General features: G+C 34.7%; 1 protein-coding gene and 1 long non-coding RNA gene across 3 annotated transcripts; one reads left to right on the top strand and one right to left on the bottom strand.

Annotated features, from left to right (window-relative positions):
* Window positions 1-11,372: 11,372 nt before the first annotated feature.
* LOC141045096 (uncharacterized) lies at window positions 11,373-12,618 on the bottom strand. 2 transcript variants are annotated; one of them, XR_012217004.1, is made up of 2 exons: window positions 12,109-12,618; window positions 11,373-11,686 (listed from the first exon to the last, which is right to left on the bottom strand). It is a non-coding gene; the product is annotated as an uncharacterized LOC141045096 (long non-coding RNA). The 2 variants fall into 2 exon arrangements; XR_012217003.2 differs by lacking the exon at window positions 12,109-12,618 and adding an exon at window positions 11,879-12,102.
* A 6,011-nt stretch (window positions 12,619-18,629) lies between these two features.
* On the top strand, window positions 18,630-22,600 carry LOC112279152 (protein NODULATION SIGNALING PATHWAY 1). Its single transcript, XM_024513305.3, has 3 exons — window positions 18,630-18,828; window positions 19,634-21,512; window positions 21,697-22,600. The coding sequence occupies exons 2-3, from the start codon at window positions 19,938-19,940 to the stop codon at window positions 22,297-22,299; spliced, it is 2,178 nt and encodes a 725-aa protein (XP_024369073.1). The 5' UTR covers window positions 18,630-18,828; window positions 19,634-19,937; the 3' UTR covers window positions 22,300-22,600.
* Window positions 22,601-27,658: the final 5,058 nt, after the last annotated feature.

Below are 27,658 nucleotides of genomic sequence, written 5' to 3'. Positions count from 1 at the left end.
TAGAAGATATATTAAAAATATATGGTCCATACAAGAATCCAATCAATAAGGTCTAGAGTGTAGAAAATAAGTCAAGGATATGCAATTTAATTAAAAACTAGACATTCTAAAGTCAAAGTTAAAACAAATTAGATCAAGAAAATATGTAGTTACTAACAAAAAGACAATTAATTGCCAGCAATTAATCTAAGTAGTATCAGTTATCACAAAAGTTGTTGTTTACAAGGATATAGATAAAAAAAAATAAAAAAAAATAAAAAAATGTTAGTTAGTATCATTTATCAAGTACTAAGTTAAAGCCAAAAGTATTATTACTATCATTATGAATACAAAAATTATTTTTGAAGTGATTGTGAATATAAACTACTTTCTAATTTACTACTTACTTTTTGTATTGTTTTGATTTAATCTTCATATTTGCAACCTCTATTAAAGCTAAGTTATACATAGTCCAATTCAAACTAATATTTGGTACAAAATTCCTCTTAACATGAACTTTGACTATAATTTATTAATTTTAATAGAAGTAAGATTATTTGTAGATTGATACTTGCAAATTAATATCCAACAAAAGAGGTTATTATCTAGTCTTGTTTAAAGTAACCAATGATCCCTCTCCCAAGTGAAGTGTCACGGACACAGAAATACAGGTTCGAGATCTAACAAGAAGTTCAAAAAGAACTGGCAAGAACTAGATTAATAAGATGAATACAAAAACAACACCAGAGAGGTGAGCTAGAGCTCCAAAAGATGTGTTGTCGAGATTGAAAAACTCTTCAGCCTCGATTCCAATATATACTCCTATTTAGGAAACTTCTCAAGCAACTTCTACCAACTAAGAAGCTTCTAGAAGGTTCTAGAGACTTGCTTCTAGAAGGTTCTAGAAAATTGTCTCTAGAAGGTTCTAAGGACTATGTCCCTAACATCACCCCCTCTTTTAGCTTCGAGGTCTCTGAGAAGCAATGCTATTGTTAATTAGTACCAACGCAAGAAAATGAAGATCTGTCGCATAACGTCTGGTATGAACTCCAATTGTTGTTCACAAGGCAAGTGGTTCATCGGCCCTTGAAGCTAATGGTAGTGGCCCACGCCTTCGACTTTTGACCAAGCATGAACTTTCATGTCCTCATTGTAAAATTGTCCTGCAAACACGCCTTCTGGCTGACCATCGTAAACAGGCTTGATCTCCAATACAATCACCAGTGATCGGTTACTCTGTATCCTCCGTCGTCATCATGGTGTAGGCGGTTCTTCATCTCTGGGTCGCCTTTGTGAGCTAGTTGATTGAGATAATCTGACTGGCATAGTATCTATCTCTTGGCTATTCATATCAGAAGACCAAACTATGGCTATTGAAAAAATTCTACTTTATCTTGGAGAAAATAACTACATCAACTACGAATTTTGGCGGTACTCTCCCCCTTTCTTATATTCTTGGGTGAGCAAGCTTCAGAAGGAAGCTATCGTCAAATCGACTTAGGTTTATGAGGATGTTGTTGATGAAACTCTTGTACCTTTTGTGACACATTGGCGAGATTTTCAGCTGGCTTCCACGTTTGCTCATTAATGTCATAGCCGCACCAATGAACAAGATACTCCAACTTGTCCCACCTTCGCCATGAATCCAACACCTTTTCAACCTCATATTCCTTGTGGTTCTTGATCTCAATACTAGATGACGGATATTGCAATCTTCCAAGAAAAGGTGACTCTCGATAAGGCTCCAACAAAGAAACATGAAAGACTGGATGTACCTTCATAGAAGCCGGTAATTCTAGACGGTACGCCATTGGATTGATTTGCTTCTGGATGATAAATGGTCTCAATCTTCGATAGTCCAACTTATCACATGGTCGCTTGGTCTTGATATTCCGTCGAAGAAGCCATGCTTTATCTCCAATTTTGAAAGTAGGTGCTTGATTCTAAAATCTATCTGCAAACGTCTTGTAGGATTCTTGAGCGGATTGTAATTGAAGCTTCAACATAGTTTGAAGCTCTGATACTTGCTTCGCAAATCCTTCAGCTGCTGGATTGTTATTTCTTGACAGACTCAATAAATCAAGCTTCGGATGATACTCATAGTTAGAAAAGAATGGTGTATATTGAGTCGATGCATGGAGGGTGTTGTTATATGCAAACTTGGCTAGTGACAGATATGAGTTCCTCGATCTCATACAATATCTTCTGGTAGTCCATGATATCAATACACATTATTGAGAAAGAGCCTTGTTGTGACTTCACTGGACGATGTCTTCTTGCAAGGAACAAAGTGCGCCATCTTTGTAAGCCGATCTACCACGACAAAGATGTTGTCAAATGAGTTCGATGATGGCAAGTCCGTGATGAAGTCCATAGAAACTAAAGACCATGGTCGATGTAGAACGGACAATGGCTCTAGAAGTCTATAAGGGCGATGCCATGGATTCTTAGATCTTGAACAGATGTCACAGGAGAGGACAAAATCTTTCACATCCTTCCACATTTGGGGCCACCAAAAATCTCGAGAAATAAGCTCCAAGGTCTTGTTGAATCCAAAATGTCTCGCAACTGGAAAATCGTGGCAAGATTGAAGAACTCGGAGTCGTGCTGGTCCTTTTGGAATATACAACCGCTCCTCAAAGTATAAAAGATCTCCCTCCACCTTGAACTTGTTGTCATTGGCATGCTGCTTGATATCAATGGCTATTAAATCTTCAATGGTCACGGCACGTACCTGATTTAGGAAGTCAACATCAATTGGCACAATAGTAATGCAAAGCCGAAATTGCTTTGGCTTCAAGAACGTCGTACATTATTGATCAAACGCTGCTTCTTCAGCCTTTGGTACAAGATACAATCTCCTCGATAAGGCATCAAATAGTCCTTACTGCTTTCTAGGTTGATAAGTGATAACAAAATTGAACCTAAATAGCGACATACTCGACCGAGCTTGACGTCGATTTAGAACTCGAGCTGACATGGAATATTCCAAATTCTTATGATCCGTGTATACGGTCACTGGGTGTGTAGCTCCTTCAAGAAAGTGATGCCATTCTTGGAAAGAATCCACTATAGTAAGAAGTTCCTTATCGTAGATCTCATAATTGATTTCAACAATAGAGAACTTTCGAGAATAGAATGCAACCGGATAGAGCTTCTTTTCTTCTCCCATTTGTGAAAGTACATCTCCCAAAGCAAAATCCGAAGCATCAATTTCTAAATAAAAGGCCTTTGTAAAGTCTGGATGTACCAAGATTGGAGTCGTAGTAAATGTCGTTTTCAGGTCTTGAAACGCCTTCTCCGCTAGAGGTCCCATTCCAACTTATCCTTGCATGTCAACCGAGTGAGAGGAGCAGCAACTTGAGAGTAATTCTTGATGAAGATCTGATAGAAGTTAGTAAAATCAAGCAAGCATTGTACGTCTCTAACCGTCTTTGGAACCTCCCAGGAAACGATTGCTTCCACCTTCTTGGAATCCATCTTCATGCCTTCCGTAGTCGCAACGAACCCCAAAAACTCCATCTCCATTTGGTGAAATAAACACTTCTCCAACTTGGCATATAGTCTTCGCTTGCGTAGTTTCTCGAAGACCAAACGAACATGCTTTTCATACTCTTCCTCATTTTTGGAGAATATCAAAATATCATCTAAAACAGATGACAACAAAATTGTCAAGGTGCTCCCGAAAAATATCATTCATCATATGTTGGAAGACCGCTGGAGCATTGGTAAGGCCAAAGGGCATGACATTATACTCAAAATGGCCATACCTTGTACGGAATGCTATCTTCCACTCATCTCTTTCCTTGATTCGTACGAGGTTGTAAGCTCCGCTTAGATCAATTTTTGTAAAGATCCTTACACGTCCAAGTTGTTCTAAGAGACCAGAAATCAAGGGTAACGGATAACGAATCTTCTTTGTTATCTTGTTGAGGCCTCGATAGTCCACCCAAATCTGCAATGAGCCATCTTTCTTCTTCACAAATAAGATAGGTGCCCCATGTGACGATTTTGAATGACGGATGAAGTTCTTGGCTAGATTCTCGTCAATGTACTTTCACAACTCTGCCAACTCCATCTACGATAGATTGTAGATTGGGCCAAAAGGCGGTTGTGCTCCTTCCTGCAAGTCTATGGAGCAATCATATGGTCAGTGTTCTGGTAGCATGTCGGCATTCTTCTTTTGAAACACGTCTTTAAAATCCTTATATTACTCCAGTATACTTGCTATCAAGATCTTCTCTCCGGTAGTTGGAACCGCATAAATGACAAACGGTGTGCCTTCTTTAGACGATCTTACAAACGTTCTTGCTCCAATGAATAATGATTTCTCTATTCGGGGTTTTTTAGTAGGCTTGTTCTTGGGTGGTTTTGTGGGAAAGGTCATCTTCCGCAACCTCCAATCTATGGATGGGTTATGCTTTTTCAACCAGGAAAGACCAAGAATAATAGGATTTGATGGAGTTCTAATAATATTGAAAATAATATGACTACTATGGTCCTTAAACGTCACTTCTATAGGTTCTGATTTATGGGTGACACTACTAGATAATAAAAGTCGTCCATCTATGACCTCAACGTGAACAGGTTTGGATTTTTGTACTAAAGGGATCTTATGACGCTTCGTAAATTCTTCATCTAAGAAACAAGTAGATGCTCCTGAATCTAATAATGCTAAGGTTCTCAGTTTCTGAGGGCCAATAAAGAAAGGGATTGTAAAACAAAGGACAGGTTGAGCGAAAAGAAAGGAACCTAGTTGTTGTTGCGGTATTTCACTGTCCAGTCGCACGGTTCCTATTGTGGCTGGGCATCCTCATTTTCCTAAACAAACGTGCCCCTAGTCCTGACAGTGCATTGATTTTGCTTCTTGAGATAGTTTCCATTTTTGTGGCCTTCTTCACCGCAATACAAGCATAGACCTTCCTCTTTACACCACTTTTTTTCTTCTAGAGTAAGGGATTTGACACTTATCGCATCAATTTGCAGGTCTTCTACCTCTGAATGTGAATTCACATTGCTTGCTGACATAGTTGGGGCGTGGCAAACCGTACGTTGTCTTGAGCGTTGGTCTTGGTGACGTTGAAATAGGCGATTATCACACTTCACAGCTTGGCTAATAGCTTCTTTGAGCATTCGCAGATCAAAAAGAGTTAACATCAAATCCTCTACATCGTCCCTAAAACTCCAATAAAATTCACTCATCAATGCTTCTTTGTCCCAATTGATGTCATATGCTAATTGCTTGAAATCTGATGCATAGACTGATGTAGAGCGCATCCCTTATCGTAGTGATCGGATCTTTGTTGTAGTCCTTCGAACGTTGTCGTGTTCACCAAATGCTTCCGCAAATGCCTCCAAAAAGGTTACAAAGTTGTTTAGTATGGACGATCGTTTCTCAAACAAAAGAGTAAACCATGATAGAGCTTGCCCTGTAAGTAAGGTTCCAACAAACCCAACACGTGACTCCTCCGTTGGATAGCGTTTGAGCTATAAAACTGTTATCAACCTGATTTGGTTGACGAATCCTCGAAACTTGGAACGCGTACCATCAAACTTGTCCGGAAGGCTAACTCGGGGCTCCTTATGTTGTAGAACCAGCGGTGCTTGTCGAACCTAAGTCAAAGTTGCTTCTCCAAGTGCAGAAGTTTGAGGCTGGTGCAACCTAGATTGTGCCATCCCAGATGTTCCATCATTATGAAGCCTTGCCATGACTCCTTCAATCTCTACAGTTCTTTGCGATAACGTAGCAAGGGCATTCATGATAGCATCCAACTTGGACTCCAAACTTTTTGTCATACTAATATCTTGGCCTCCTGCCATTCTAAGAGAAGGACAGAAATGACTCTACAAGAAGACAATATTGGTTTAGAGGAGGGTACTCTGCAACCTCTAAAACGTCTTAAGAGCTTCAAAAAAAAGGGTAATTCATCGTCTCCAAGAAGAATAAGACTCCAATATTGTAACAAAAGAAGTTTCAATTTAGAGGAGGATAATTCGCAACCTCTAAAACACTAGTACATCTTCAAGTAGAGGGATAATCTACACTCTAACGAGGAAGAAACTAGCTCTGATATCTGAGGTGAGTGCAGTCTCGACAAATTGTCACGGACACAGAAATACAAGCTCGAGATCTAACAAGAAGTTCAAGAAGAACTGGCAAGAACTAGATTAATCAGATGAATACAAGAACAACACTAGAGAGGTGAGCTAGAACTCCAAGAGATGTGTTGTCGAGACTGAAGAACTCTTCAGCCTCGATTCCAATATATACTTCTATTTAGAAAACTTCTCAAGCAACTTCTACCAACTAAGAAGTTTCTAGAAGGTTCCAGAGACTTGCTTCTAGAAGGTTTTAGAAACTTGTCTCTAGAAGGTTCTAAGGACTATGTCCCTAACATGAAGCTAAATTTGAAGAAAAGTTTCTAATCCATTATACTTTAGACATGCTTATATTTAAAGTATCAAAACTCAAAATTTAGATTTTTAAAGTAATAATTTTTATTCTCCTTTGTAATGATATATAATATAAACAAATATAGTTCTATAGATCAATTTTCAATTCAATCAATGTGAAATTTAAGATTAATAGTATGTTAAAATTATAAAAAGCATAAAACTTATTGAAAAAACTTGTATTTTGTACAAATTATAAAAGGTAATGTTAGAGCTTTCACTCTATTTATGTTGAGTAACCATTTATCAAAAATACTTTCTTTATATTAACCAGTTCTTTGATAAATAGTTCTTTACAGTAACCATTTATACTCATTAAGTAAATTTAATAAAAACATATCCAAAAAAAAAAAAAAAACTCATTTTGTGGCTAAAATCAATTAATTATGACTACAACTCCCTCAGGAGATGAGGCACAAGAGAGTACACAAAACCATACAAATGAACAAATGCCCATTCCAAAATGTGATCAAACTTTGCTTGGGTGATCATCACATGTCCATACACTTGGGCAAAACTCTCAAATATGCCTATTCACCCAAAACAATTCTCATCGATCAATCCTGCTACTGAAAGTGGAAACCTATGAAGTTAACACCGCATCATGAAAGACAACATTTATATAAATAAAAATCTATTTTACTCCCCACAATTCAGAGAGAGGCTTTGGCTTCAATCCCTGCTCATCAACAATGCTGCTAGTGGTGGTTATTTGGGTAGAAGTCACTTCGGCACTCCATGACTGTCTTCAGCAATGCAACAACACAGACCATGGCAACCATGATTGAAGCTGCAGTGAGTGACCTCGTTGTATGAATGATAAGGGTGTTTGCTGACGGACTCAAACTAGTTTGATAGCATCGGATTGAACCTGACTGACATTGTGGTTGCAATCAAGCCTCATGGCCGTAGCGGCACTGAGGCAGCAGTGGTGTTGATGTCTGAAGGTGGTCCTCTCAGAACAACTGCCTCATTGGGAAAAGCAGCTGATGGTTGTGCCCATCACAGGCAACTCAGTTTGCTGTGATTACTGGGCATCGGTCCACTCACACCACAGCTCTCGCGGTGAATGGCATCTGTTCAGGGCTTTGCATCCAGTGGATCCACCAATTGCTCCTCATCCTTCCGCATCGACCATTCCCGGTTCTGTTGCCCATGACTGTTGCGACACTACTGGAATTAGTTTATCTGATTCTGCCTTCGGCCGCGGAGAATGTGCCATGCGCTGCTTCTGCTCATTGGTTTCTAGTGTATTCAGATCTTGCCTGCAGTGGTCGTGTTCGAGTTTTTCGGGAATCCTCGGATTGTGTCCTGAAATCTAGCTACTGGCTCTGAGGTTTAAGTTTAGGACTGGGTGAGGTATCAGCTTTGGGGAAACTAGAATGAGACGGCGTAAGTACCGGCCTTTAAATAGTTACACATCAGCAACTTGGTCCCATCCAGCATGAGCTCAACCAAGCCCACCTGCCCAGTGTGAAGCGCTTTCTGCCAGTGCATCGGACTATGAACCCAATCAAACTTCTGTATGTCACCCAGGATACACTATGGAGACGCCCGATGCCCTCGCTGGATGAAAGTGTGGTCAGAACTGTTTGTGACGAAACGGACTTGGCCTGCCACCACTCAAATCACTTTATAAAGTAAATTCAGCCCCTAACCTTGCATTTACATCTCCAGTAGGATTAACGTTTTGTTAATGAAGTCTCTACCATGTCATTACCTCTAAAAACTTACAAACACCGCTAGTCTGCATACGAATGGGACACATATAGGCTAAAAAAACCCGAGAGGAATTGCATCAACAGATGAAGCGCAAGAGGAGACAAGGCTAACCAGGAGACCATCCAATGAAGGTGAGGTCTAGGAGACGTGGCTGGTGGTTGATTCAGCACTTGCATCATCAGGTGGGGCACTAGTCTAGGCACTGGACAACACTTTTAGCCCTGATTGTTGCAGTACAATTTATTCTCTCACGTCGTATGCATTGGCGGCACGTCGTTCACTTGCCTCGACAAGCGCTCGAATGATGAACTCGTGATGTCTGTTACCGACAGTTACGGTGCATAAGACGAAACATAACGTGAGTTTTGGGATGCGGCACCAGGTTGGTCTAGAAATCCGTCACACCCCACACACACTGCACCGATTCTCTGTGTCTTGTTGTGTGTTTTGCAATCTAACTTGCTCAATGACAGCACACTCTCGACTGCTGTTGTCGATGCAGCGGTGGATTCCTCATGCAGCTCTTCAAACTCCGAGGAATTCATCTCCATTTCCATGTCTCTTGAACGTCAGTCTTTCAAGCCAGGCTCCAGCTGGTTGACATTAATTGCCAACATGAAGCCACCGGTTTGTGTACAAAATGTACAGGAAAACACAGAAATATGTCATATTAATTGCTGGTAGTTTACAAAAGAAGTTATATATCAACGGTGGTTTGTGATGTCAAATTGTGGCATTTCGCTAACTAAAAATGATGAAAAATGGGTGTGCTATGGAGCATGAGTTGGGCTATTAGATAACAAGAAGGTGGTTTAATTGCAAGCACATTGTCTGAAGTGAGCACAAATTTATAATTCAGTAACCATCACACCACCAGGAATAGCGTAGAACAGTTGGGTGTGGATAACTGTGGTAAAATAAAATTCATGCACAACCCAAGTTGTTTCAATTTTGGTGAAAAAAATATTTGACATTTGTGAGTAAAATTTGACAATTACAATTACAGTTTCTGAGGAAAAAATTAATAGATTAATTGTAAACAACATATCACAGCCCACCCTATTCGATTGCAGTTATTATTATTGGCTGAGTCATATAAACAGAAAACATTGGACAATGTTTGATGCTTGTGTGCAAAGTATCTTTGGAAGGTATAATATCGACAGATAAAGTAGAAAAGGGTTTTTAAATAGTAGTGGATAGCATCTATTAAGTAACTTACCAAAGTCTATAATTCTAGATCATAAATATAATACATTTTTAATAATACTTTATTATAAATAACTAAGTAATTAAATAAATGGCATATATATATATATATATATATATATATATATATCATACATCCAGTAAGGATGGAAAAATCAAATTATAAATGAAACATTATAAACAAACGTATTGTAGTGATAGTTATCATTGTCAAAAACAAATACATAAATATGCCACATGTGGGAGAAATCATGTAGGAGAAATCACACATGTGAATATAAAATTTATAGATTGTGGAAGTTGGTTGGTTCCAAGAATTTTTAAGCATAAAGTTATAGCATACTTCAAATTAATCCTTTTCTCAAAAATAAATATATTCTACCAAGAGGCTTTGTCACATCTTATATTTTAAATGTGTCCCATTTTCATCTGTAGTAAAACAAAATAGGCAAATTACACTTTTTGGTACATGACAATCATCAATGCAATTAGGAAATTTTATTCTTATATTAGATATGATGCTTTCAGGTTTTTTTCAAATTTACAAGTACAATTAAAGAGATAATGCAGTAGCACTTGTACCATGTTGCTAATTAAAATACACTATTTTTGTACAACTTTTCACTTCACTTTGCAATATTGTAATAGAAGATCTAGACTTTTGGGTATCTATCATAATTCTTTAATCTTCTATTACAATGTTCTTTAATATTGTAATAGAAGGTCTATTTTAATTCTTTAATTTTTATTAATCAAGAAATTAACTTGCTTTCTTAAAAAGTCATCCAATCAACAAACTTCAAGGATTAACAAAACAAATTTGCCAATCAGCAAATTTCAAGGAAAAACACCAAATTTTTCATATAAAGTATATTAAAAAAATTATATATATATATATATATATATATATATATATTAGCATGAAGATTGTTGGCACCTAAATCTTTCCAACAAATACATTTTTATGATAAATTATAGAAAATAAAATGAGAAACATGAGCATGTGTGTAGCATAAATGTGTTAGCTACCTTCATTATATGGATACGTATGAGAGTAAAACAAAGACAAATAACATATTGAAATTAAATGAAAAATTCTGATGAAAAACTAGTGCAAATTGTTTTTTTATAAAAATTAAAATCCTTTATTAAGACAAGTACACAATAAACACAAATTACTACATGGGAATGATAGAAAGTACAACAATATGTTAAAAATATTTAGATAATGAAAATAAAAAATAAAAAAATAGAAGTAAGAAACCTACCTCAATTATTTTTAAAACGTTACAAACTAAGAAAGAACCCCAAAACTCAAGAAATAGCTGAGATGTAAAAAAATTGAAAATAATGAGAAAAGAATTCACAGACATGCATATCAATCAAATTCATAAGAATAAAAAAATAAAATAAATAAATGTGCGCATAGAAAGACATCTAAATGCTTTTAAAAACACTAAATTACCAAACCACACATAAAAAAAAACAAAACAAAACAAAACAAAAAACAAAAAACTTTTACAGATGAAAGATTGATCATGCTAAAATCGAATTTACAGTTAAAAAAAAACACAAAACAAAAAGAAGAGTCCTACACCCAATATATTCGTTAAAAAAAAAATTAAAAGAAAGTTACAGAGACACAAAGACTTTCACCCAATTACAAAGAAATAAATCAAAAAATAACAGGATATAAGTGGTAGTTTCATTCAAACAAAACCAAAACATGGAATAAAGTAAATTTTTAATACAAAAAAATCAAACGTATTATTCAACACAGCAAAACCTAAAAGCAGATTTATTAATATTAATTTTATTATTTATGGATTTAAATAAAAGTAAGGAATAAAACAATGCAAGGTATTTTTGCAACTATGCTCTCCACTAAACACATGTGAGGTTAAAGAATGAGTTCATTTTACATGAACCAAATAAATTTATATGTACACATATACACAAAAGTACCATTTTAACAAATAACATGGTTATTGTAGATATTACTCCAAATGTACAACAAACAACATGGGTACTATCATTGATATGCTTTTGATTACAATCCCACAAATACATTTGTGTTCCAAAATATAGCACATTCCATACTTGCTGTCCACATTTAATAATCCAAGTGAACACCACAAACTAACAATACCTGCAGAATGACTGTTAATGCACAATAACCCTCCAATTACATGATCAGGGAGAAAAACAATTATAAATTACAAATTATAAAATAATTATAAAAGAATTGAGAAAGGAAAAAAGAAAGACCGAAATCATTTAATTGTGTAGTGTGGCAGGAACTCCTTCTCACAATCCACCTTTTCTGTCCACACATTTGCCACCATCAACAGTAAAATAATGAGTGAAAGAATTGATTTATTTATTTTTAGGGTTTCAAATAGTCAAGTTGTGCTGGCTGTGGACCATGTATCTGTAACGTGTGATTGCACTAACAAGTTTCCATTTTATTTATTTATTTATTTCATAATATTTAAAGTTCTGGATTGTTAACTACCTTTAACTCATACTTTGTTAATCTTTGAGCTGAGTTTCTTATGCCTTCTACTTCTAGGTTTTCTATTCATTGAGAATAATTATCTATCTCTTAATAGACTTTTGTTGGCTTCCCATAACGCATATTATAGCAATTAAGAAACAAAAGGATTATGGGGTTAATGTTTTGAGTAGAATGTGACATTCAAAAGGATTAGGGTCAGCCAAATTTTTAGGATTTTGAAGGCTCACCGCAAGGGCTGGAAAACATTGCATAGAATCAAGCTTCACATGCAGTCTTCTAGAAAAGAACGTTAAGATGGGTTTTTACACAATTGTAGGGATCTTTTGCTAAGATATTCATGTTATTGAATTTGATGGAGATGCTAAAATAATCAAATAAGAAATCATGTATTTGAAGTAATTTGTTGCCAATTATTGAATCTGTTGGTAACAATCCTTCTACTGGTTGATAGAATAGTGGATTATCCACTATGAAATAAAATATTAAATATAGTAGAAATTAAAAAGGTCTCTAGCATCAATGTATCTCTTCTTTAAAAAAATCTTTCTAGAAATTGCAAAGCTTAGATCATACAAAATCCCTTTTTGAAGTTTGCACCTTCTAAAAATAGTTTTAGAAGTTTGACATATTCATTACTAATATATCTATATATATATATATATATATATATATACATATATGACTTTTGCAATATCTTTTATAATTATATTTTTTTATTTGAATTATTTTTTGTGGAATATAATTACTCTTTAAGAAGTATAAAGCCATTTTATCATATAAAAAGAAATTTCATAAAGTTTAGGACCAAAAAAAAGAAAGCAAGAACCTTTTGGTTTGAGAAAGAGATCTGATTTTATCACAGTCAAAGATAATCTTTGCTGTTCTCCCAATTAGATGTTTGATCAAAGCAATGGCATTTGATCAGTCCAATTCCAATTTGTTTTAGGATTTAGATGTAGAAAAATTTAAGCATCTAAAAACATAATCTAACTGTAACATAACTAACACGAATACTATATATATATATATATATATATATATTCATATCTATATCACATAGTATATATTTTAAAGTAAATTTTGTTATAAAAATAAATCTTTCTAAATGCACAACCATGAAAATTCATAAAATAATCTTAATAATTTATTAAAGGCACTTGGTGTATTTTATGCAAATTTTTTAAAACTATGATAAAGTTAATAGATAACTTTCATTCAAATCCTAAAGAATTGTATGAATAAAAAAACTATTTTTTATTTTTTTATATATTAAAAAACCATTTATCTTTTAACAAGAACTATGTAATTTCGGTATTAGTAATTGGAAATGAATACATAAAAATAAAAATATATTCCTTTCATTTATCTTCCAAATTTTAAAACAATGATTAGAAAAAAGAAAAAAAGAAAAAAAGAAAAAATACTTACTTTGCATTCTCATACTAAAAAAATATTACTTCAAAATCCTAAGTAATTATAATATATGTTAAGAAGTAAATTTAAAAATCCATATCTTTTTAAAATTTAGAATAATTAAATAATAAGACTTATAAAAAACTAATGTCTATTTATATTTATATTATTTATTCAATTTTTTTTAGAATTTAAGCTTATAACCTTCTTATTATTAATTATTGTCAAGAATATAAACTACAACAAAATTCTACGAATGACAATATACTCTTATATTTGTAAAAGAGAGAAAATAGACAACTAAAATATAAATATAGAATTAAAACTAAAATAACTATTGCCAAATGCAAAAAGATTAGAAAGACTTGAATTAAGATAGAACATAAAAAAATAATTAAAAATAGTGATGAAGGCCTTATTTTTGCCTCCATATATATTATCTACTAAAAAACTATTGTAATCAAGAAATAAAGAATCTAATAGAATTCATGTAATATTTGCTCAAATACAAAATTTCTTAAATTTTAAGAATGTTTTCTATTACTAATTATATGCTACGTCTGTTTCTTTTGGGGAAATATATAATTTTCTTAATAAAGAATTTGACAATTCTTTTTGCTTTTGGAATTAACATATATTATTGAAGTTGTACATGATAGAAACAAGCTCTAATGGGCTTAATAAAAATTTAAAACACAAGCCAATATGAAATATTTAAGTTTCTTATGAATTGTATATACAATTATTGGATGCAAAGCAACTTCAACAAAATAGTGTCATTTTTAAAAATAATCTACAATACTAAGAAGTTCTTTGTTGTGGATTTTGTAGTTTATCTCTTTAATTGAGAATTTTCTAAAATAGAATGCAAAGAGATGTAGTTTTTGTTATTTTCTAATTTGTGTTAAGATTGCTTCCAATGCAAAGTCGAAAGCATTGATTTCTAAAAATAAATGGCTTATAAAATTTAAAGTAAATCAAGGCAAAGGATATAGTAAATTTTGTCTATAAGCATTAAAAGACTTTCTTAGTTTTTGATCTCCATTCAAATTTATCATTACATGTTAATTGTAGAAGTGGAGTACTTGTTTGTGAATATTTATTGATTAAGATCCTATGAAACTTTGCAAAGCCAAGAAAATATTTAACATCACAAACCAATTTTGGAATTTTTCAATTCTTAATGGTCTTAATCTTCTTTAGATCTATCATGAAGCATTCATTCAATATGAAATAGCCAAAGAATTCTACTTAAGGCTCATGAAATATGTATTTTTTTAATTTGATATATATGCCATTATCTTGTAATTTTGTAAAATAAGACAAATATATCATTTATGTAATTTTTGAGTCTTAAAATAAATTAAGTTATTTTCTAAAGAAAATATAATATGAAGCTATAAAAGAATTTATAAAATACATTGTTCATTAAATATTAGAAAATGACTCAATCATTTCTAAAGCCAAAAAACATGACATTGTACTCAATGTATTCATATCTTGTACAAAAAGTGATTTTCTATGTATCTTCAATTTTAAAGCATACTAAATTATAGGTTCCTTGGAGATTTATTTTTGTGTAGATTTTAGCTTGATCCAATTGGTAAAAAGTCCAAATATAAATTATAAAGAATATCATTTTTTTACTAAGAATTTTTAAAAATCTTGGTAGTCAATGCATATCTACAAAGATCTATTATTTTTTCTTTACAAAGAGTATATATGTATCAATTAGGAATTTAGAATGTTAAGTAAAATTCATTGCTAAATTCTTGTTAATATATTCTTTTAATGTTGTGAGCTTGTTTTGCAACAAGTTATAAATTGGGTCAAAAAGTAGCAAACCATATGACATCTTGAAGATTAGTAGCATTGTCATATAGATGATGTTCTAGCAAGATTTTTGCATTCTTCTTCTCAAACATATCTTAAAATTTTCTATTATTTCAAAATATATTAATATTGGAATTGAAAATACAAATAATATTAGATTTGAAAGACATTAAATAATGTTAAAGACAATATTAGATACTTGATATGCTTATGTAACTTTTGATTGTTTGGTTTTTTCTATGATATTTTCAGATACAAATGGTTGTTTATCAATAATTTTTACTTGAGATGGTTGGATCTTTTTTTATAAGTATCAAGTCTTGTTGTAATGCAAAGTCTTTATCTACAAAACATATTAAGGCACTAATGTCTAAAAGTACTTGAGTTAAAAATTTGTGATTTGAAGTTGTAATAACTATAAAAAGTTAAAAACATAATGTATAATTTGGTAGTAGTATAAGACTTGTATTTAATATTCTAGACTTGTCTAATTTCAAGGTCCTTATTGCAATTAGACATCTTTATTTATTGACTTTTTTATATGTGAATTTATGAAAAATTTATAAAAAAGAATTTGGAATTGAAAATTTTAAATTCTTAAATTGCTTCTCTCAATTGCAAAACTTATCATAGACATTATAAATTGTACCTTATTGTTGATTTCTTTTATAAGCATAGAAATAATGACTTATTTTATAGGTATATAAAAGATATTAATAATATCATTTGTATCAATTCTTTTATAGGCATATATTTATTATTGTTAATTTGTGAAATTTTTTCCTAAAAGTATTGATAAACTTGTAAAGATCAATAATAGTTGCAAATTTATTTTAAGTTCTATCAAGTATATTTTTTCTATTTTTATAATAGATAATTATAAAAAAATCTACAAATCAAATTCAAAGAGGTTAATCTCCAATTTCTAATAACAAATGAAAAGTTCTAGACAAAATGATAGTTAACTCTCATTGAAAACAAATCAATATTAAAAAAAAACAAAAAAATAAATTAACAAAATATAGTCTATAACTTTTGGAATATAATAAAAAAATAGAATAATTTATTTATTTTAAAAAAAACCAAGTATAAAACATTAACACTCTTATCAGATTGTCAAAGATATAAATCACATAAAAATTCTTCATATGACAATACTTTCTTATATCACCAAAAGTGAGAAAGCAAACAATTAAAAGATAGATATAGAGTTGAAACTATAATGGCTATTGCTAAATGCAAAATGATTATGATATCTTGAATTAAGATAGAATATAAGAAAGGCGTTAATAAGAGTGATGAAGGCTTCATTCTTGCCTTTACATATACTATCTACTAAAGCAATATATAGCAATGTCCTATAGGTCATATGACACTTATCCAATTGATAGAATACATGTCTAATTTGTAAGGCAAATTTAAAATATGTGCACCAGAGGACCAACTTGTAATGCAAGTAGCTAAATACATAACATTTGGTCAAGTAGTCTACATTTCAATTACTTATAAATATATATAAAGTCTACTAACGTTCAAAGAAGCTTTATAATAAGATATCAAGAATTTAATCTATTTAGACAAATAAATATACTAGTAAATGTTGCTACTTGTTACAATTATTTGTAACTTTAATAAGTATAATGTTATAAAAGATATGTTATTTTTTTTAAAAAAAAATCTTTTTGAACTTCAGTGAAAATAGCAAAATAAAACATGTTTTAGTATTAATAACTAAATGGCATATATACATATACATACATACATGTAAAATTAAATAAAACTGCCAAACAAAATAATCATCAACAATATGATTAATTAAATTAAGCAATATTGCAATGTATGTATGAAACTAAAGCAATGAATGCAAATATAACTTCTATATCTTAGGAATAGAAGAAACATTTGATTAGTTTGATCTTCTTTGTTTTTTTAAGTGCCATTCACTTCTTTTCAAAGAATACTCAAGTTATAACAATAACAAGTGAGATTACAAAGTAATAACCAAGATTTGTAGTACCATATAAAGAGAAATATGAATTTACCTACTCTCTTTCCTAACGTATCTAGAATGCCAAAAAAGAGAAGAAAAACAGTCTCATTCTAAATGTTCCGATTATATGATTCTTTTAAAGGAACCAAATCTTCAGAGAGCACTATCTGTTTTATAATTAATTGGATAATGACAAGTTAAAATTTTTATTAGCATGTGCAACACATGGGTTGATTAAATCAACATCAACAAATAGCTTTAGTATTTTTTTTTTAAAAAAATCAATGTTATTTATTGCACCCTAATCAAGGTTTTCCACCAAATACCTGGAAAACAAAAATGAATGCCAAGGTCACCTATCCATCCATCCAAATCTCATCCATAAAACCATCCATCCAAATCTCATCCATAAAACCATCCATCCAGGGCATGATGGATGGATGAACTGACGAACACATAGATGGATGAATCGATGAAGGTTGGAAGAATACAAAATTGAATTGTGTGTGTGTGAGAGTGAGAGTGTGAGTGCGTAAATCTGTCTGAATGAATAAAGGGGCTCGCAAAAGGAGAGAGGGAATGAGTGTGAAGGGAGAAGCATCAGGATGGATGCATAAAGAAAGCACAGCACCGGAATCCCATGCCGAACTGACAGAATGTACATGGGCTTCCACCCAAACGTACAGTGGGCTTCCACCCAAATTCACCGATGGAGTTAATTCACCAGATGCTCTCGGCATTCACAGAAAGCTGGACATCCACCGTGCTACCCGTCGCAAAATAGGAAGCTGGCGGTATCGGCGGATATAGCAAAACCCGACTGGAATGTCAGACTCGCGAATCTTGACTCACCAACTCCTTTGTTACTAACTGAAATGCCCGCTTCAATCGGGTGAGAGTTCAAGGGGATGATGCGCGTTCGTGAGCAACAGTCGCAAGCGGAGCGAATCAGAGCTGAGCCCTGATTGTGTCAAACCCCCCTGTGCTCCGTCCTGTGCTCCGTCCTGTGTTGTCCGAGACATCCAGTCGCGAAGCTCCGATCGTTGTTTCCTCGGATGCAGCCTCAGCATACTGTGAGTAGGAGGAAAAAGCAGGGGGGGAGAAGAGTCGCAGGGCAGCTCGAGAGAACAGAACGGGTGCTCCAGGTTAATTACTATGTTTGCGCGTGAAATATCTCATCGACATGATTGGATCAAAAATAAAAATAGAAAAAGCAGGCTCCAGGAATCGGTGTCAAGTGCATCGGACTGTTCAGTGAAGATTGCGATCCTGAGGAAAATGATTTTAAAATGAGCGTGGGGGAGGAAAGGAAGGGTAGTGAGGAGGGGGTGGTGATCCGGAGATTCACCGAGATGGGGGTGAAAAGAGATTTGATCTCCAGGGTTCCGGGGACCGGCAAACGACGGAGTCTCTATTGTTAGTAACGCACGAAAAATATATTTTTAATTATCCGGATTAACTTCATTTGTATATGAAATTAACGACAGGGAGGGAATGGGCGAGCCTGGGATTTGAAATGCGAGAGCCGCAGCGTTTTACACGGATGTGTCGAGGGGAGGTGATAGTGTTGTGAGCAAATCTGGAAATAGATTGCGACCAAGTTGGGGTGTGGTGCCGGCCCCGCCCTGGTCCATGCCGACTAGCCCAGCCAGTCATGCCATCCCCGAGGTCGTCTCGTCACCTTGTCGCGCTCGTTGCAATCTGAACTGAGGTAGTGTACCATGTCACTGGATCCATTCGTGTCTTCAGTCACAGCGTCGTGCTTGTACCACGAATTGGTTTGAATCAAGCCCTTTGTTACGAGAGCCGTGTGTGTGTGTGTGTGATCAGACGCGAGAGATAGTGTCGGAGGAACCGAGTGAGAGCGAAAGGCTTTGAACGATTGATCGTGTTTGTGAGGATTTTGTGAGGAAGCTCTATGAAACGTGAGTTTGGACAATTTCGATTTGCAGATCGGGGAACAAGGGTATAGAGAGTCATGTAGTGAGAGTTTTGGTTTAGCAATTGAGTTTTAAAGCTGTTGTAAAGCTGTTGTGTGTTTTAAAGCTGGATTGCGCATAAAGAATGAGAGCGGTAGAATGGATAGAGAATGCAAAGGAGAGCATGGCGAACGTGGCACATTCTTCCGAGCATATTGGTCCGAGTCGCTAAAATTGCTAGAGTACTTGGTTCTTCGCAATTTCGAGCAGGCTATTACGTAGCTAACTGTTCGGGATTATTTTCACTAAATTCGAACAAGTCTTGCCCAGGGTTTCTATCGGGGAAAGAGAGAGACGGATGTGATGAATCGAGCTCTGGTTCATGCGCAGCTCAGGTCGTTTGCCTGAAAGCAGTTGGGAGAGAGAGTGAGACAGAGAGAGAGAGAGAGAGAGGAACAGGTGCCGCGGCATAGATTGGTGGACTCTCACTGGGTTTCTTCTGTTTTGGTATCTTGTGCTGATGGATATTTTATATTTTTCACAATGTGTCGAATACTCGTGGATCGATTTCCAACGTCTAAGTTCTGGTTGGTGCAGTGGGGAAGGGGGTTTTGCTCAGGACATTCTCAAGTTACTTGGTTTGCTTCATAGTGTCAAGGTTCTCAACTACCGACGGCTATAAGCTAGTGGGCTCCACATTCTTGTCAACTGCCAATTACTTCGGAGCTCCTATCTCATTACCTTGATAAATTTTTAATCCTCGGAGTTTATGTCACCGAAGCCCGTCTTTCTTATCGGATGTTCAACCGCCGCGCCTGAGGCCACAGGTGAACGTTCTAAGATCTGGTGCTATGAACTTCATATTTCCTTGAACGTGGATTAGGATCAAGCGATTCACACGATGGCTACCATGGAGAAAGAGGAATCTGCTAACATATACATAGACCATGAGGACCTATTCCGAGTTCCACCATCATCCAACTGCGACCAAAGCATATTGTCCATGACGAATAACTGGGGAGACGAGAGACTTACGCAATGGTTCGATGGCGCTATTGACGTCGAAGGAACTCCGGGACTAGGACTCGATTTGAACCTTGCGGTCGAAGACGAGGACGTGCAGGACATGGCCTATAGCGACCGCCTTTGGTCGGGAATAGATGAGCCCATCGTCCTCTCCGAAGGCCGCACTCGGGTTAACTACTACCTTGCGGCTTCCACTGTAGAGTTAGATGTTCCTGAACCAAATGATAGTATCAGTGCTGCTGACATGTTGCGGCTTCCTATCATACATGGATCGTATTGCGCCCCCGGAGCTAATTCGTTGAACAAGTATACGGCGTGGTCTGAGATGCCCTCGGATGCGGCTCTCGAGTCCGTAAGTGATATGCATTACGGTTCTAACTCTGATGGCTCTACACGACCTACTCAAGGACTCGAGGATCTCTTCGATGCGGAGGAAGATCACCAGCTTGAGATTATGAGTAACGATGCTGATTCCATAGAACTGACCATGGAGATTTTGTCCGATGGCGTAATGAGCGTCAGCTTGGAAGAAGAATCGGACGATGACTCCCTGCAAGAGCTTATTGCCTACCGGAGATCTAGTTCGAGCAGTCGACATGAGTTCGAGTACGAATTGATGCAATCGCCAATTCGTCCTGGGACGGGATTCACCGCAAGGAAGAAAATGATGCACGAATGGGTCAACCAGGGAGAATCAACGTTTATAGTTCCAGACAATATCAAGGGGGCAGATCCAGAGGAGAAAATCACAATAGGGAACGGTCCGCATGATATTCTCCAACCAAGGGAAATGCTTTCACAACCGGGCGACTCCCGGTGGGCCGAGCAGCTCTTGAACCTCTGCGCTGGCGCCATAGCGAGCAAGAACATCGGCCGCACTCAGCATCTCATGTGGGTCTTGAACGAGCTGGCCTCGTTCACGGGCGACGGAAACCAGAGATTGGCAGCCTACGGCCTCAAGGCACTTTTCTGCCGGATAACGGGAGGCAAAGAGGCATCGGCGACATACATCCGACCTTTTCATCATCAAGAGAAAACCCTAGGCCCGAAGGCAGTTCACCGCGCTCTTGTGACATTCCACGAATTTAGTGCGTGGCACCAAGTCGCGTACACCGTGACGAACGAGACTCTTCTGGAAGTGTTTGCGGGAAAGAGCCATTTGCACATTGTCGATGTCGGCATCATCAAGGGGTTGCAATGGCCAATCCTAATTGACGCGCTATCAAATCGGCCGGGTGGACCTCCGACGAAGCTGAGGATCACCACCATCAGACACCAAAATGCTACGGCTAAAACTACGGGCAGCAAACAAGTCGACGCTGAATCGGCAGATTTCATGAGCCGTTTAGTGACATTTGCTAAAGTTCTTGGTCTTCACTGTGAGCTCAACATGTATGTCGGCCCTCTGGAGAATATCAAGAAAGAAGACCTCAAACTTGAAGATGGAGAGGTAAGGGATTCCTTGTCCCCGACACCTTGCCATGCATTCCATCAGCCAGATGTATAACCCCAATTTACTTCGATTTAGTCTGCTTGAACTGCGACTTGTTTAGCATCATCACTTGAGAGCATTTTGCATTTCTCAACACTGTCGATGAATTGATAAGTTTGTTTGAATCGGTGTGTGCAAGCAGGTTTTGGCGGTCTGCTGCCAATTTCGTTTACATAGATTATCAAACCTAGTTCCTAAGAGTTCTCGTCACAGTCCAACACCTCACCTCTCCCCTCGCGACGCATTTCTAGATTTCCTGTCGTCATTGAAGCCCAGTGTCCTGGTGGTGAGCGAGAACGACGCAGACATGCTCTCCGAGAACTTCCTCACGCGCTTCAAGGAAATAATTAACTTCTGGTGGACATTCTTCGATTCCACACATATTGCTTTCAACGGGCGAGAACCAGAGGCACAGCAGATTGTGGAATACGAAGGGTCCATGATTATGCTCAACGGGATAGCTTGCGAGGGAGTCGAACGGATAGAGCGCAACGATCGCCAGGACAATTGGATGAGTCGAATCCGGCGCGCAGGGTTTGTGCCCATGTGCATCAGTGAGGATACTAAGAAGACGGTCCAGGTGCTACTTCAAAACACCGCATCGGTGCATTGGAGTGTCAGGTACAGCCAAAACACTAATTGCGTGAATATGTCCTGGAAGGATCAGCCAGTGAACTTTACCTCTCTGTGGAAGGCGCCCAGTTGCTCCCGGAAGCTGTGCAAATGCAATATGCTTCACGACTGAGTGACCCTACTGGTTTTTCTGGGACTTAGATTCTTTTACCTCCATCCTCTCTCGTGCTGGCTCACAAGGAAGAGCCCCAGCAGTCAAGGTGTGACTATTCTGTGGCTGCCATCCCTGAGGCAAATCCTGAAGCGTATCTCTTTTGTAGAGCAATAGCCGAGAATTCAGAGAGGTATCGTATAACTACACAGATTGTCAGACATGACACGGAATTCTGTGGAAGTATCTAGTGCTTCACCGTGCTGGCCATGTAATCGATTTTGATCGTGAATGTTACCAACATGCAGTACTATTCCACTGATTCTGCAACTGCCCGTGAGTCGATGAAATCCAAGGTGGTTACTGTTGTATTAACTCTACATGGCCCTGGCTTGCTTTTGAGATGTGATTCTCGCATGCACCTGGAGCCTAGATCGACGAATAAGCTGAGATAGGACTGATCACTGAGCAATCGCAACCATGAATGGACCAAAATGCCCCGGTATCTCAGAGAGGGGCCTTACTGTAGTTTATATAGGGCTTCTGGGCTCTCTGGTTCGAATGGATAATCAATACAGATTATTCCCACGATTTCTGCTCACAGATGCTGCAACATTTGCATGGCTTGACTTGGGGGCCGCGCCGGGCATGCATCCCCTAACTGCAGATTCGTTGAACGAAATCTCAATAAATGGGAAACTTACTTGTCCCCTCCCGCATTCCCTGAATTCCAGTCCTGAACCCACGTCTGGGAGGGGAGGCCGAGCGAAACTATTCGGACCCTGACGAGGGAAAAAAATTCGGATTCTGTCATTCCAACTTTGTAGGAGCTTCACTGCGACCGAGCCCCTCCACGATCCGCAGAAACTGCTCGATTCCGCAAACTTGGCGGTAATTGCGAATCTAAAGTTACCACCGAGTTACGACAGCGGTAGGGTCCAAGAGCAAGCATCTGGTGCTCGCTCGCAACAGGGGGCTGGCTTTGTGGGCTTTTTGGCATTTAGCTGTTGACAGAATCCTCGTCGCATACTAGCAGGTTGGTTGTTGTCGTGCCCTCCGTCTGGTCACTCACTCACTGGCATTGGTTCCAAGTCAGTCAGTCAGTCAACCTGGTCGTGTAACGGAATCAATCAATCCCGTCGCACAGCATTTTCATCGCATCCTCCCCACACGGGAGAGAACGAGGAGTCTCACAACAAAACGGGGAAAACACACACACGTACATGCACATCGCACCACAGTGTGAACATTACTCACTTAATCGTTGGAGTGTGAAAGGGGCTTTACCACCACGTTCCCATCTCTTCCTGCGGACTCGTTCACACTGTAACCCTACAGACCTTAAAGGTGCCCTTTTACACTGTGGAGTTGGTAAAGGTTCCTTTCACACTGCAACAATTGACTTAGTGCTGTTCACACCGTACACTTCGATGGAACCGTTTGCACACTGCCGCTACCTATCGAAGTCTTCTCACTATCTTAAATCTGGTTTAGTACGTGTTTTAGTTTGTTTGTTGCAGTTAATTGGAGTGCGTAGGATTTTTTAGTCTGATGTAATCTTGATAGGAATAATGATTTTGTTGCAAACATAAATTCCATTTAATTGCACTATTATCCAACCTCTATTTCTTGGTCTAGTACAAGTTTTCTAATTATTCGAAGCTCTATTCACATAAGTTATTAGAATGTCCAAAGCTCTAAATTGCACAATTTTTTCTGATTATCCATGTTTGCCAAAGTCTTCACGTGCTCAAATCCTATTCTACACATAACTCAAATCCTATTCTATACAAAACTTAAAGAATTTTAATTAATTGAAAGTGAAAGTTATTATGTACCAAATCTAATATTTGGATTATTGATTGGGATTGATAAGCTTGTTGGAAAAAAATATCCAATTTTTATAAAAAAATGATATTTTCAATTATAGTTGTAGATAGGTTTGAATATAATGTTTCATAGATCTTTTGGCAAAAAAATATACATTAAGAAAATTATTTTATTTCCTTTGAAATTAAAAAAAATCTAACTATTGAATTAGCATAAAAAAAATGGTGGAAGTAGTATTTATAAGGACCTATTAAAAACACACCTCAACTTTGTTGAAGCTACATCCACCTTCTCATTAAATAGTTTATTTTGTACTATGTCCCATGTCTCTGACCTTGTTTCTATGCCATGTCCTCCATTTTCTAATCTCGTAATTTATTTCTAATGTAAGGAATATGAAGCTTGAAGAACCAAAAACTCAATACATTCTTGTGTAACTCAAAAAGAATAGATTATCATTCAAAATTAATATAATATTAAAATTAGAATGGCTATTGTCAAAGACTAGAAGATTAGAAAGTTTTGAAACAAGACTAAGGACTAGAAAGTTGTTGATAAGAATGAAGAAGGCTTCACTCTTGCCTCCATATATACTATCTTATTATAAGCTATATGACAACATTCTATAAGACCTCCAACATGTGTCCAACCTACAAGACACATGTCTAACTTATAAAATAAGTTTCTTATATGTGCACCATGTAGTAAGCTTGTTCCAAAAGCTACTAGCACGAGCAATATGTGGCTAATTTGTTGGCTAAGTTTCTAACCTACCAATCAACCACAAACACATCTAAAGTCAAATACATATCTATGAAGCTTCTAAGAAGCTTTGCCACAAGATAATATCAAATCTATCTACATTTATCTATTTAATACTTCTTAACTGAGTAAATATATAAGTTTGTGATACCTAGCCACTATCTCCACCCTACCTCAATCTCCCATGTCTCAACTTTGTTCTAATCTTACCTCCAATTCCAACCTTGTTCTTACCAAATATCAATATGAAAAAAAATTAAAAGAACTAAAATAATATATACTTTTAAAAAAATGGTCAATAATTTTTTAAAAAAAATATAATAAAATAATTTTTTATTACTAGTATATAATATATATATTTTTAAATGACCAAAAATATGTTATAAATAAATATTATTTTAAATTTCTATATAAAATTAACAAAATGATAATAGAATTTTATAAAAATATTTTTTAATAAAATAAAGTATTTTTTATGTACATCTTTTAAGTTTTTCTAATGAATTTATTCAAGTAAGATTTACAAATATAAATTTAATAAGAATTTTATTATCTTAGGATGTGTGTATTTTAAAATGTATCTGTAAAAAATAAAAATAAAATAGAAAATGAAATAATTAAGTAATTTGAGAAAAAAATAAATAAAATTTGGTAAAAAAGTCTATTAACAATATCTCCTTTGTATAAAGTTTTAAACTATGGAAATTTATTACCATTATCAAATCAAATAAAATAAATTTAATAATTTAATTTTAATATATATTTTAATTAATATAAAATATTTATTTTTAAATATGAAAACATCAAAATGTTTGATAATTTTGTTTCTTGATTTTTTTCACACAATAATCAATCATATAAATTAATATAATTTAAATTAAATACACTTAAATATGTCAAATTATAGCATTGATAATATTTAGTATCATGAATAATTATAAATTAGACAAATATTGTTTATTAAATATTGATATAATTTTTTTGATCTAATAATTAAAAAAATAGTGAAGTTAAAAAATATTAAACAAAATATAGGTTTATATTTTAGTAAACTAATTTAAATAAAAAATATTTATTTTAACAAAAATATACCATTTAAGGCTTGATACAAATAGTAATTTTTAATGATATTCTATCAATAAAAAAAAAAATTAAGTTATAATTAGAATAATATGACTAAATTCTAGCAATTCTCTATCAAAGATAGATTGCTTTTTAAGTGAGGATAATGGTAGGAATTGGGGGTGGAATTGAGAGTGGGGTTGGAATAGGGTAGTGGAATTGAGGTGGAGATGGTAATTGGGAATGAATTATATAAACGGGGATCATAAAATAAGAGATGGGAACAAGGTCAAGGATATGAGACATGGTACAAAATGAATCATTTAGTGGAAAGGGAGGGTGTGGCTTTAATAAGTCCCTCTTTATAATATGATCTATTTATTAACATATTTAGAAAAAAATAGATTTTTTTTTAAATTAAATTATCTTGCTAATTTTTCCTTGAATAATTAAGATTGTTAATATTTCAACTACAAACAAAATAAGATTTTCTTTGGTAAAAATAAAGATCAACCAAAAAAATTGATAAAATATTCTACATAGCTCTTGGTCTAAAATAAAAATAAAAGCCTTCTAATTGTATTATTAATTCCAAAACGTGGTGAATAAAATCCAAATCAATAGACTATAATTACTTATCTATTAAATACAAGTATTTTTAAAATATTAGATATTATATGATAGATTTTTTTTTATATATATATATATATATATATATATATTCCTATAAAATAATTAGAAAAATGATTGTAGTAATATAAAAGGAATTTTTATTTTTTACTTAAAAGAACTAAAATAATTTGGAAAAAAGAATGACACTCTTAAATAGAAACTTTGTTTGTAGTATAAGATCATAATAAAATGAATAATTACAAAGTAATTGTATGTCAACACAACATTATGAGCATTATGAAGATACAACCATAATATAATACAAAATTCTTAGAAAAAACCAAAATGTTACCAAAAACCTTTCTAATAGTTTTGAAATTCAAGTAAAAGTTTTAGACTCAAAATTTAGACTAATTAAAGAAGAAAAAAATAAAAAAATTAAAATTAGAACCAATATAGGAATACTATACATTATAATATGTAAATTATAATGAAGACCAAATTCCTTTTCTTCAAAATTCTTGGTACAACAATGTTTAGTAGGATGAGATTTCAAACAATAAAAAGAGATAGAAAGTAAAAAAAAGATAATTAAGAAAGTATGAAAGTTCTTTAAAAAATGAAACAAATTTTGCAAAACATGTAATCTTAATAAAAAAAAATATCATGTATAATATATATAAAAATGACATGTTAAAGCCACATCCAAACTGTTATAAAGTTTGAACATCACTGAAAAATAGAAAATTAATTCTACTATTAAATTTTTCTATTAATAAAAGAACTTATACATGGATTTTAAATTTTCTATATTTTTTTTTATTAATAACAGTATTTTTTTTCCAATATGGTTTTTGAATTATCTAACATTACTAAAAAAATAAAATATCATATCTAAAAATATTTCTTTTACTAATTCGAATATTTACACATAATATCTCATGTTCTCTAAATTATTTATTTAGTACTAAGACTACTTTATAGACACCAAATTATCCAATTCTTAATTTTTTTAGACATGTGTGGACCTACCCTATTTGTTCCTCTTTTGAACTCAATAGATAATTACTACAATAATATAGAAGTTTAAATTAAAAAATCTAGCAATACATTT

Source organism: Physcomitrium patens, chromosome 2 (assembly GCF_059467195.1).
Source record: "Physcomitrium patens ecotype Gransden chromosome 2, ASM5946719v1, whole genome shotgun sequence".
Taxonomy (NCBI): domain Eukaryota; kingdom Viridiplantae; phylum Streptophyta; class Bryopsida; order Funariales; family Funariaceae; genus Physcomitrium; species Physcomitrium patens.
This window is presented reverse-complemented; position numbering and strand designations above follow the sequence as displayed.

Excerpts from the sequence above, each read along its gene's own strand:
- LOC112279152 (XM_024513305.3), top strand. The coding sequence starts at position 19,938 with ATGGCTACCATGGAGAAAGAGGAATCTGCTAACATATACATAGACCAT. Across the intron at positions 21,513-21,696 it reads TCAAACTTGAAGATGGAGAG|GTTTTGGCGGTCTGCTGCCA; the intron begins GTAAGGGATTCC and ends GTGTGCAAGCAG.